This window comes from Equus quagga, chromosome 3 (assembly GCF_021613505.1).
Source record: "Equus quagga isolate Etosha38 chromosome 3, UCLA_HA_Equagga_1.0, whole genome shotgun sequence".
In the NCBI taxonomy this organism is placed as follows: Eukaryota; Metazoa; Chordata; class Mammalia; order Perissodactyla; family Equidae; genus Equus; species Equus quagga.
This window is the reverse complement of record NC_060269.1, coordinates 149,775,467-149,787,743: the sequence shown is the minus strand read 5'-3', so window position 1 is coordinate 149,787,743 and position 12,277 is coordinate 149,775,467. Positions and strand designations below refer to the sequence as shown.

The 12,277-nt window shown below is 55.6% G+C and overlaps 1 protein-coding gene across 1 annotated transcript in view; it reads right to left on the bottom strand.

The window, feature by feature from the left end:
• The window catches only part of EVC (EvC ciliary complex subunit 1), a gene marked incomplete at its 5' end in the record, with an annotated part of 77,123 nt that overhangs the window by 34,445 nt on the left and 30,401 nt on the right, over nucleotides 1-12,277 (bottom strand). The window contains 2 exons of the mRNA XM_046655785.1: nucleotides 9,084-9,182; nucleotides 11,453-11,601. Of these exons, the coding sequence (XP_046511741.1) occupies nucleotides 9,084-9,182; nucleotides 11,453-11,601 (248 nt within the window). The remainder of the gene's footprint in view (nucleotides 1-9,083; nucleotides 9,183-11,452; nucleotides 11,602-12,277) is intronic.

Genomic DNA, 12,277 nt, shown 5'->3' with positions numbered 1-12,277 from the left:
ACTCAGTTCCCGCCCCACCCCCCCTGCAGCCTGATCGAATGACCGGCGGCCTCCCAGATTTCTTGCAGAGAAGTGACTTGCGGCAGGGAAAGTGCACACATTCTGGAACCTTTACAAGGGTGTCTCGGCTTTCCTATCTGTCCTCAGGGAGAGAGGAACGTGTACTGTAAAGACAACACCTGCCGTGAGGGTGGATTCTCACGACCAGACACAGCACACAGCGAGCACGTCATAAACACCAGCTGTTATCGTTGAGAAAAGTCTCTCAATACATACCTATTTCCATTCTAGGAACACAGCATTTTGGGGAGAAGCTGTTTGCGTTTTGGTTTGCTTATAGAGCGAGTGGGAGGGAGGGAGGGCTTGGTTCCCCGGAGCAGGTGTCCTTTGGAGAAAGCCAGGTGGAGCAGTGGGCTGAGCATAGGATGCAGGGGAAGCAGAGGACTAGTAGGGGGTCAGCCCCACACAGTGTGGGGGAGCTCAAATGACACATGAGGAGTTGAGGCCCAGCAGTGTGGATCAGCCAAGGGGCTCAAACAAGGCAAGGACGTGACTAGGTCCGAAGATGCACTAATGAAAGTGGGTAGTGACTGAGTCGATAAAATGGGTCCTTGCAGGATCCCCTGGACACAGCCTGGCTCCCTTTGCATTTTTTTGTTCATCACAGGAACCAGAAATGTTTCCCCATAAGGACCACACCCTGATCGTTTCAAAGACACACATTTAACTACTTTAGAGTAAGCTGTGCACAGGATCCTGTGACAGAATGATCTGGAGAGCACATGTGAGGTCTGGTCTCTAAAAAACAGAAAGTAGGTTGGACCAAGGGTCAGGAGTCTGGGTCCTTGGAGCACTGGGCCATCCACCAGCAGCGTGACCACAGAGCAACTCACTTACTCTCAGGGCCTTCACCCAGCAGAGGAGGAAAATGACACCTCTGCCGTGAAGACAGGACACAGGAGACGTGTGCAGATCGACATGGCGGCTCCAATCCTTTCTCCCCGTATGCACGTAACTTTGCAATGCCTTCCTCCAGGGGGTGGGGAGTACCTCCCTGCCCCTTCACTTTGGGCTCAGTCCTGTGACTTGTGTTGGCCAATGGAATGAAGTGGAAGTGAAGTGTGCTGGTGTGGAGCTAGACCTCTGCCACTGCTATGGGAAGGACATTCCCAGGCTAGCCCACTGGTCTCAGGAGGAAATGAGAGACAGGCGGCGCATGACCAAGGTGTGTTAACCAAGCCCAGCCGAGATCAGCCGTCCACAGGCCGATGCCCAGACCAGGAGAATAACCCTGTCATTTCAGCCATTGGGCTTTGAGGTGTCTTGTGGCACAGCATTACTGTGGCCACCATTTGGGGCACAACACTAGACAGAGGGGGTCCTAAAGGCGAAAGCTCTGGTGTGAGTGTGTTTCATCCTCACTGCATCCATAGGTTCATTCTGCAAATGCCTCTTCGGCACCTGCTGTGGGCAGGCCTCTGCACCAGGGATACTGCAGTGGATGAGGTGGACATGGGCCCTGGCCTCAGGGAGTGCACAGCCCAGCAGGGGAGAGGGGTATTGCACAGGCCTTCACAATATGCCATGACAAGTGTGATGGGGGGGTGGGGGAAGGCCCCAGGGGCACAGCAGGGCATCTGATTGGTCTGGAGAGGAGGTAGAGAAGGGCTCCCTGAAGAAGTGACATGTAAGCTGGGATAAGAAGGAGAGCGAGCAAATCTGAGGGAATGGAGGGACCAGTGTTCCAGGCAGCAGAAGAGCAAATGCAAAGGAACTGTGGTGGAAGAGAGCAGGGCACATGTGGGGAACTGAGGCATGGCTGTGGTTATCCAGAAGGCAGAGGGAAAGGGACATGGTTCCAGACAGGTGGTAAGGAACCAGGTCCTGTGGGCCTTGTGGGCTAGGCCGGGGGGGGGGGGGGGGGTCTCATGGGGGAGGTTGGGTTGATTTCATGGGCCAGACTGGGTGGACCTTTCAGACAAGTCAGATGGGTCTTGTGGGTCAGGACATGTAGGAGCTTCATGGACCAGGCTGCGTGGTCATTGTGGGCCAGGTTAAGGATGTTGGACTTCATCTTGAGAGCTACGGGTAGCATTTTTGGGTGTTAAGTGGGTTCTTTCATATGGTTAACCCACTAAGAAGGCAGCTAAGAATCCCTAGATCAGAGAGGTTAAGTGATATGGACCAGGCCACACAGCTGGTACACAGCTGCAAAGGGCCCAGAACCTGGTCTGATTCCTGAGTGATTCTTCTCTCCTTTGTACCTCTTTGCAGGGAGGCGAGCTGGTTGGGAAAATTACTAACACGAGGGAGGAGTGTAACGAGCTAGCATGTGGTACCATGAGGGCACTGCAAGTTTTACTTCTGCAGATAAAGAAAACATAAGTTAATTACTCCAGGAACTTTGTTACGTCAAAACGAAAAGCCATGTTCCCTTAGCTCCCTTATGAGAAGGGAGACACGAGTGTGCCCATCTATTTTCTCAGGCTCTGCATCCTGAGTGATGCTTTCTCACCCTTTAACCTTGATAAAGGACCAGGGGAACTGACTCACCCTCGACAGCACCCATGGAAATCTGCTTTCCAGAGACATGCAGCCACATGGTGTCTACACTTCTATTATTTCCTCTTCAAGATCTACTTCAAATAGATTCCTGCTCAGAAAATCATTGTTTTGGTATTTCTCCGAAAACTAATTTCTTCCACTCTTTGGAAATTTACTGTTTCCCATCTGCGGCAGGCTAAGTAACGACTTTCGGAGAAGTCCACGTCCTAACCCCTGGGACCTCTGAAGATGCCACCTCACGTGGTCAAAGAGATCTCAGAGATGCGAGGAAGCTGAGGCTTCTGAGCGGGAGGTGATCCTGGGCTCTCTGGATGAGCCCCGTGTAACCACGGGGTCCTCATAAAGGAGAGAGGGAGGCAGGAGGTCAGAGCGAGGGGACACGGACGACGGAGGCAGAGGCAGGAACGGGGCAACTACTGACTGTGAAGATGGAGGAAGGGACACGAGCCGGGGAACGTGGCACCTCTGGAGGCTGGAGAAGTCACGGAAACCGACTCTCCCCCAGGACTCCAGAAGGAACGCGGCCCTGCAGGCATCTTGATTGTAGCCAGGGACGCCCTTTCTGGCCCTCTGACTCCAGAGCTGTAAGGTAACAATCTTGTGTTGTTTAAGCCACTAAGTGTGTGGTAATTTGCTACAGCAGCCACAGGACACTAACACACCATCTTCAAAACACTGATATTCCATCTGATTAATTGATACATTCACTGAGTCACTGAATCACTCATCCATTTCTCCATCGATCTTGACTGACGGCCTGTAACGCGTCATCCCCTGGGCTGGCTCCTGCGGAACACAGCCACAACCCGACAGGAGCGCACGCTCCTCCTCCCCTCTCTTGTTCACCAAAGCCCTACTCCCTACTAGAATGTCAGGAGCCCTAGGCCAGAATCCTGGGCGCCACAGTGGCGTGACCTTGACCTAAACACTTAACATTTCAGGGCTGTGCAGTAAAGAATGGACCCGGCAGAGAAAGAGGCCTGGCCTTTGCCCTTGGTTCCGGGGAAGTGACCTTCACGCTCTTGGAATGTCCTGCCTAATAAAAGGGTCTTTGTTTACCAGGAGCCTTGGGCCATATGGGACAGTCAAGGAGAATGAATGGGCCTCGGGCTGCGTGGCATCAACTCCACCTCCAGAGAGCCCGGGGGTTAAGGTCAGCCACGCTGGTCTCAACCACGTCTACATGACTGAGCCCGGATAAAACTGTGGACACCAGGGCTCGGGGGAGCTTCCCTGGTTGGCAAGACTCGGTGTGTAATGTCACACTGTGACCAGAAGTCCTCGCCGTCCACGACTCCACCGGGAGAGGACGACTGGAAGCTTTGTGTTTGGACTCTAGACTCTGTGCCATGTGCCTCTTCCCTTGGGGCCTTAATCCGTACCCTTCGCTGTAATAAACCATAGCCATGAGTACCACAGCCTGCAGTGTGAGTCCTTCTGGAGAATTAAAGAAACTGAGGGTGGTCCTGGGGGCCTGAACTTATGGCTGGTACCAGAAGTGAGTGGGTCTTGGGGACTACTCCCAAACACTTCATAAGTGCCTATTATTATTATTATTATTATTATTATTATTTTGAGGAGGATTAGCCCTGAGCTAACATCTGCTGCCAATCCTCCTCTTTTTTTGCTGAAGAAGATTGGTCCTGAGCTAACATCCACGTCCACCTTCCTCTACTTTATACGTGGGACGCCTGCCACAGCATGGCTCAATAAGTGGTGTGTAGGTCCACGCCTGAGATCCAAACTGGCGAAGCCTAGGCCTCTGAAGTGGAACGTGCAAACTTAACTGCTGTGCCACCGGGCCGGCCCCAGTGCCTATTATTATTATTTCTGTGTCCTTCGAGGACAGAGATTCATTTTTTCTCCTTCTTTTCCTCAGCCGTAACTTCCTGTGAGACCCTGAAGCCGCGAGGCTCAAGCTTGGCAGGCTGTATTTCACCAAACTCTCCCGGGAGCCTTTCAAGAGGGGCAGCACGGCTCGGACAGTCAGAGACGAAATCCTAATAAGCAAGCCGGTCGGCGCGACACCTGGACTAGGATGGTGGCAAACCCTGCTCGGAGCCTGTCCCCATCATGATGACTCCGGGCTCGTTTCACGAATCTCTTCATGAGGAGCCAAGACGTGTAATTTAGTGGCATCTGCATCCATCAAACTGAGGATTTACTGTTTGTTTAAAGGCCAAGAGACGGCAGGAATTCAGAAAAATGCAGTTTTCTCCATGGCCTGAGAACCCTTAGGTGGTCATCAAATTTATCTCACAGCCGCGGTGCCTACAATATCATGATCAGTGTCACGCCCAGAGAAAGCAGGAAATCATGCCTCGGTGCAGCGAGGTCTGGGAAAGAGCCAGCCAGACTGCAAGGCGAGTTATCTCCTGAGCACGTTCTGTGTATAAACCCTCTCAGACAGTGAGAGATGGTAACGATGACCAGGGTGACATACTCTGAGTGCTCACTGTGTGCCTGACGTACTTCTATATGCTTTGGACGTGCGAACTTATTCAACCACAATAATAGCCACGTGAAGAAAGCTTATTACCCCCACTTTGACAGAGAAGACTGAGACGTTCTCCATCAAAATAGACCCGAATCCCACGCTTTCTCACCACAACCATTGGCACCATCCCAGCCCAGACCCCCACCCTCTCTGGCCTGGACCATGGCAATGCCTCCCCCAGGTCTCCCTGCTTCCTTCCAGCCTTGCCCCCTACAGTCCATTCTCTGCACAGAAACCAGAAGGATCCTTGGAAAACTTACAGCAAGTCACTTCCCCTCCAAGCGCACCAGTGACTTCCCGTCTCACTGTGAAGTCAATGCAACATTGTCAGACAGTCCGTGAGGCCTCGCAAGAGGAGCCTCTCTGAGCCTGGCCCATATCCTGCTCCCTCACTGCTGCCACACCGGCCTCCTTATGCTGCTGGAACACAAGCACGCTGCCGCCTCTCGAGCTTCACAGAAACAAGCCTTTCATCTGTTTGTTTACTGCCGAGGCCCCCGTGCTGAGACTGTGGTTGCATGAAGCTCAGTAATATTTGTTGAATGAAAGAATGAACGAACTGACCCTCCCAAGCATACAGCTGGTCAGTGAGGAAGCCAGATGCCCCCTGGGCCCGGGATCCAGAGCCAGACCCTCAGCCCCGGCTCAAGGCCACCTGCTCAGCATGCCCATGGGTGGGGCAGGCGGGGAGGCAGTCACCGAGCGCCTACCACGTGCTGGGCCCAGGCCCGGCCACACTGCCCTGCACGCGGCACTGCCTTGATGGTCAACAGGGCTCTGTCTCCATTTCATGGACAAGGAGAGGAGCTCAGAGAAGTCCAGGCTCTTGCCTGAGGTCACCCAGCCGGGATGCCACCACCAACATCCCAACCAGCTTTCTTCTGCTGTGCCAGAGGGTTGCAACCTCTCCTTCTAGAAACATCAGGTCAAAGCAGCTTCCAATAATCAAAGGCAATGATTTCCACAATCAAGGAATGTAAAATGAACCAAAGTTATCTGGAACCCGAGGGTTTGACACGAATCTAAGGAAACTTCTCTGAATGATTCTGGGAGACAGGCTGGCACAGGCCTCCGGCTCCTTCCTTCCAAGACACCTTGCGGACGACGGAATCATGCGCACAGCCTCCTCTTGACCCGACACCGTCTAACAAACATTTCCAGGCACCTCCTCCCAAGATGGAGACCCCAGCAGGCACTGCGCCTCACCCACTCCTGACGGCCTCTCCCGATGTTAGAAGAAAGGGTGTCTTCACTCTCTTGGTCCAACCGTTAAAGGGCCCAGCAACCAGCCGCAGGCACGGTAAAACCAACTGCATAACATCCTGAGGACACTGCTGGAGGGGCGAGGCTGTGTCACTGCAGCCCATCCACAAACCTTATGGAAACTGATGCATTTCCCGCCTCCGCTGAGACTGGCCAGGCTCTTACACACATATGGCTATGGCTCGTCCACTCCTGCAGCCATAATTGACGCGTGTTCTAGCTTTGGTTTTGGAGGATGAAAGTGGGGCTTAATTGAACAAGATCTTACATTTCAATCCCAGCTCAAGGGAGGAGTGTCAGCCTGATGGAAACACAACTGGAACAGGGCGTGGCTGGGATTGGCACCCCGCCTGTCTGGCCCCAGAGCTGTCTTCACTGCTGTCCCACCCAGCCCACGTCGAGCGGCATGGTCCATGGTGAGAGCACCAGCAATGAGGTTAGAAAGATTTATTTTAAATCCTGTCTTCACCGCTTGTTGGCTGCAGAACTTGAGCAGGATGGTTGGGCAGCACAGAGAGATTATGTAACCAACTTGAGGTCACACAGCATGTCAGCACCCAGAGTGGGGCTGGAACTGGCTTCCTCACTCCCGGCCCAGGGATTGAGTCCTGACTCCTCAGGGCACGAGGGTATTCATTTCCTCCCTGTGGGGTCCCGAGCTTTGACAAGTTCAATCCCACCCTGCACATTTCTCAAGAAAACCCTTCCTAGCTTCTCATCTGTGAAGGAAGGAAAATGCAGTTTCTGCCTCAAGGATTCTCGTGAGGATGAAACGATCGAATACTCAGAAAGTGCTTAAGACAGCACCTGGCTGAACAAAGCCTGCCTCCCATGTTGGTGTCCTGGGGCTGCATAACCCAGCACCACAAACTGGGGGCTTATTCTCTCACAGTCGTGCAGGCCAGAAGTCAGAATCCAGGGCTCAGCCACACTCCCCCTGAGGGCTCTGGGGCTCCGCCTCCTCCAGCTCCTCGTGGCCCCAGGTGTTCCTTGATTTATGGCTGTGTCACTCCAACCTCAGCCTCCACTGTCTCATGGCCTCCTTCCCTGTGGGTGTCTTCACGTGGCCTTCACATAAGGACACCAGTCACTAGATTCAGGGCCCACCTAACCCAGTATGACCTCATCTCAGCTAATTACATCTGCAAGACATACTTCCAAATAAGGTCCCATTCGGAGGTTCCAGGTGGACATGAAATTGTGGGGAACACTGTTATGCACTGAATTGTGCCTGCCCCAAGTTCACACGCTGGTCCTAATCCCTAGTGTGACGGTATTTGGAGACAGAGCCTTTAAGGAGATAATCAAGGGTAAGTGAGGTCACAGGGTGAGGTCCTAACCCCACAGGACTGGTGACCTTCTAACAAGAGGAAGAGGCACCGTGGCTCTTGCTCATGTGTGCTCAGTCTCCCTCTCGCTCTCTCGCTCTCTCCCTCTCGCTCTCTCACTCTCTCGCTCCCTCTCTCTGCGTGCACAAAGAAGAGAGGCCACTTGAGGATGCAGTGAGAAAGCGGCCGTCTACAAGCCAGGAAGAGGGGCTTCACCAGAACCCACTCCTGCCAACACCTTGATCTCGGACCTCCAGCCTCCAGGCCTGTGAGAGAGTAACATCCCGCTGTCTAAGCCCCGAGCCTGGGGCACTTTGTCACGCAGCCTGGGCTGACCAATGCAGACACTACTCACCCAGGACAGCCGCATCAGGAGGAGGATCAGCCCTTCCTGCCTTCGCACGTGTTTCTCTCTGCCTGGGATGTCCCCTGACTCCCTGTCCACGGGGCCCGTCTCCTCCTTCAAAGCTTGGCCAGGCAGCACATCCTGCAGACAGCCACCCCTGACCCAACCTTCACCCCTGGGCGTCCCTCGTCCCTCCTCTCTGCACCCGTAAGCAGGGATGTTACAACGGGAGCCAACGCGGACTGGGATGTCGCGGTGCCAGGTGCTGTCTAAGGGCCTCATGTGCACTCAGTGCTCACAACAGCATGAAAGAGGGACCACTGTTCCCACTGCACAGATGGGGACACCGACAACCAGAGAGGCCCAGTAAGTTCTGGAGGCCACAGAGTTGGGGGGGGAGGGGGGCGGGAAGAGCCAGCATGCAGACGGAGGCATCTAAGTGCAGAGGAGATGCTCTCCACTGGTGCCACCACCAAGTGCCCCGCTGGTGGCACTCGTCACGTTCCTTCATAACCAGATGTCTGCCTTTCTGCCTTTCCAACAGCTCTGGGTGCTGCCTGAGGGCTCTGTCTGTCCAGGCTATCATCAGACCCAGAGCCCTGTCACTGTGGGGGCTCAGATGCTCCCTCCTGTTCCCTGAAAGCCAGCCCTCCAGGCTTCACCCCCTTCCAGAGTGCCATAAGTTGCCCAGGGAGACAGAGGCGGTGCCGGTGCTCGAACCCAGGGCTCCCGCTTCAAGTCCATCACTCCTGCCTCGTCGCTGCTCTACACTGATGACATCTGTAAACGCCAGGCTACTTTCCATTCTGGGTGGACTGACTTCCAACAACCTTTGCCTCTAGAAACACTTCGAGGTGAGAGTCCCAAGCACCTCAGAAATGGAAGGTGCCTCAGATTGACCCTGGCATCCGACACTGGCAGGGACCCTTAAGGGCACATGGCTTGCCTGGGTCACCCAGCCAAAGAGTGCCAGGGTTGGACACGAACCTGGCTCTTTGGGGTCCCCAGCCCAGGAGGATGTGAGGTTCTCACACGCACACAGATCCTGAGAGTTGTTTGCCATTCCCCCCTTGAGACCACATACCTCACAGAGCGCAGCCACGGTGTCAGTGGCTCTGACGTTCTCCTCTTCCTCCAGGTCACTCTGTGTCAGCCTCTGCCTCTCTAGGAGGGTGTGGAAAGCCTGTGAGCAAAACAGGAGCTGAATCCAGTAGAAAAATGCAGATTTTTTTCTTTTGCATAAAAACCTCCCCAACTGACCCCTGCCTCTCAGATTCAGAGGATGCTTACCCCTGATTATACACAGGAAAGTGGGGCATGGGGATGTCACATGGCTTTTGTGGCTTACAAATAGCAGCTGAGGCCAGGATCCTGTTTTCCTGATCTCCAGGAAAACCACAGTCTGTGCTTTTGTCCAACCCAGTATAAGGAGGTGCCACCAGGTCACCTTGTCACTGCTTTCTCCTGGACACAAGCCACCCAGACATCATTCTCTGCTTTCAGCTGCTGGGGACCAACACCCAGGCCGGGGAGACACACCCAGCAGGGCTGAGGCACACAGGAGATAAGAGATCAGAGTGGTCAGTGAGCAGCCTGGCCCTGCTGACCACGTGGCTGGCCCTGTCCTGAGGAGCCCAGCTGAGTGGTGGGGAGACACAGGTGTGCATCAGATGCCGCAGACACAGTCACAGCGGGGTCCAACCACAGAGGGACGGACTCCACTTAGGGAGCCGTGCAGGGGAAAACTCCCCATATAAGCTGAGCTTCAATGACAAGCAGGGGTTCCCTGGGGGGAAGACGGAAAGCCCGCACAGCCCAGGCTCAAGGAGAGCAGCAGGAGTGACAGGGCAGTAGGAATCCGCTGGCCTTGGCGGGGGGCCTGGGGCGGGAGGTGAGCTGAGAGGGAAGAAGGCAGGGCTGCGTGTGGTGTGGAAGTCTGTGTTCTTCCATTTGTTCGTTCATTCATTCATTCACTCATCTATTTGTTCATTCATTCATTCACGCATGCATGTGTTCAGCCCTTCCTTCCTTCATGCCATGTCTCCTGAACACCAGCACATGCCTGACCTGTGCGGAGGTCCTGGGAAGCAGAACCGACCGAGTTGCCTTCTCCACACACAGGACTCGCACTGAGCGAGGAGATGGCAGGGAGAAGGGCCCAGAACTCTCCGAGTGACAAAGAGCTGGATAATCCCATCTTCCTCTGATTTCACATGGATGTTCTCAAAGACAGAAACAGCCCCCTCCCTTTACGACGCACCCCAGAAGCCCCCACATGGGCCCAGGAAGGAGGCTCCCCGAGTGGGGAGGGTCAGCTGGGCCAGGGACCTAAACGCCTCTCCTCTGTTTTCAGGGGTCCCCTTCCCTGGCTTCTCACTGGGGTGCTGCTGCTGCCACCACACTGGCCTCCAAGGGAAGGCCCCCTGCCTGTGCTCTAGGCTGGGCCTGGACCCAGATACTGTCCCTCTATCCCCTCAGCAGAGCCGAGCCGAGCTGCACCTGATGCTAACACAGGGCAGAAGGACCCACGGAAACAGTCAGGCTGTGGCTGCCGCTTACTCGGTCTCGTGAGTCCCAACAACCCCGTGAGGCAGGTGCTATTATTCCCATTGTGCAGATGAGGAAGCTGAGGGCGGGGGGGGGGGGGGGGGGGTTAGCAATGCGCCCAAGGTCACTCAGCTAGTTAGCAGCAGAGTCAGCATTCAAACCCAGGTCCGGCTGACCCCAGGGCCCGAGTGCTTGACCCCCATGCAGGATGGCCACGGACAAGCAGCCCTGCCCCAGTCCCGCCACCCGTTAGCCGGGAAACACTGAGGACAAAGGCAGAGTCCTGTTCTCCCTGAGAGCCACAGGCCCTGGGCGTTCCAGCCTGTGCTGGCACCAGCTCACTTCTTCTCCGTCAGGGAGGGTGACATCCTGCTTCCTGTCCTCTTGTGGGTTTCCTTGTCCCCTTCCCAGTCAAGCCAGGGCTTTTTCTAGCTTGGCCACCTCCCTGGTCCTGCCCACTCAGCCCACCTGCAGGGTCGTCCCTTCCCCGGGACTTGCCACTCGACCCAGCGAGGGGCCCCATGTTTGTGTGTGTGAGCCTGCCTTACACCCTGGGACGCCTGTCCCCTCTGGTCCACACCACACCCCCTTGGTGCCGTTGCATGCTGGCTGCCATCTGTAGAGCCCCTGCGGTGCTGTGCAAAGCTCCCCACAACCTCTCCCACTCGTCTTTCCAGCAGCTCAGGGATGGTGGTGCTGCTCTCGTCACTCCCTTACAGACAAGGAAGCTAGAGACCCAGGGCTGAAGGGACTGGAGTAAGGTCACTGGGCTGACCTGGAAGGCAGGGAGCTGACCTCGTGTCTGACAGCATCAAAGCCTCCGGCTAACGGGGGCAGAGCCACATCCCACCCAACCTCCCGGACGGCTGTGCCCACTGATGTGGGGGGAGCCGGGAGCAGGGTCACCTGGAGGAACTCCTCCGGGTCGGCGGTCGGCTGTGCCTCGGCCAGGAAGCTCCTCCGTTCCTCCTCTTGGGCCAGTGCGAGCTTTGCCGACCCCTCTGCCTGGTGATCCAGCGACGCCTTGACCCGGTCTTTGCCTCGCTGGACAAACTCTGAGATTGACAGAAGCCGCAGGACACCGCAGGTTACGCTCCTGCCTAAACCTTCCCTGGCTTCTTCCACCAGCACCAAGAGGGTTAGAAACTCGGGCAAATTCTGGTTTCTTTAGTTTCATCATTCAGGCATATGTGCTTCTAAAAGGCCAGCGTTAAGGGCCTCTGGCCCCTCAAAGCCCAAGGCCCCCGTTACTCGGAGGGACCCCCTCAGGCCCTGGGCTCAGGACACCACAAGTGGTTTTATTTAGCTGCTGTGCAGAGTGCTTGCCAGCCTGACCAGGAGAAACACAAGCAGCGCTTTCCTGGGGAACAGGGTGTGAGGGAGGTGCAGGTGGCGCAGGGACGGCCGGGCGGGACACAAGGACAGAAGAGCCTGAGTCTGCTGGGAGACGGTGTGGAGACGAGGAAACCTCGAGGACGAGTTCTCACATCAGCAGGCCAGGAGGAGGGGCCCCGAGCTGCAGGAAGGAGGAAGGGCCCAAGGGCAAGGGCCCCTGTGCTGGGGATGGTGAGCTGGGGGCAGAAGGGCTGCCACTCTCTGCTGTCAGGGCCTCTTGCGGCAGGTAAAGCCCAGGCCACTGTGGGCGATGACCCCCAAGGCCAGAGGCTCAGATTCTATGTGTCCAGAGGTCCAGCCAACAGCAGCCTTCCACGTGGCCACAGACACCGTGAC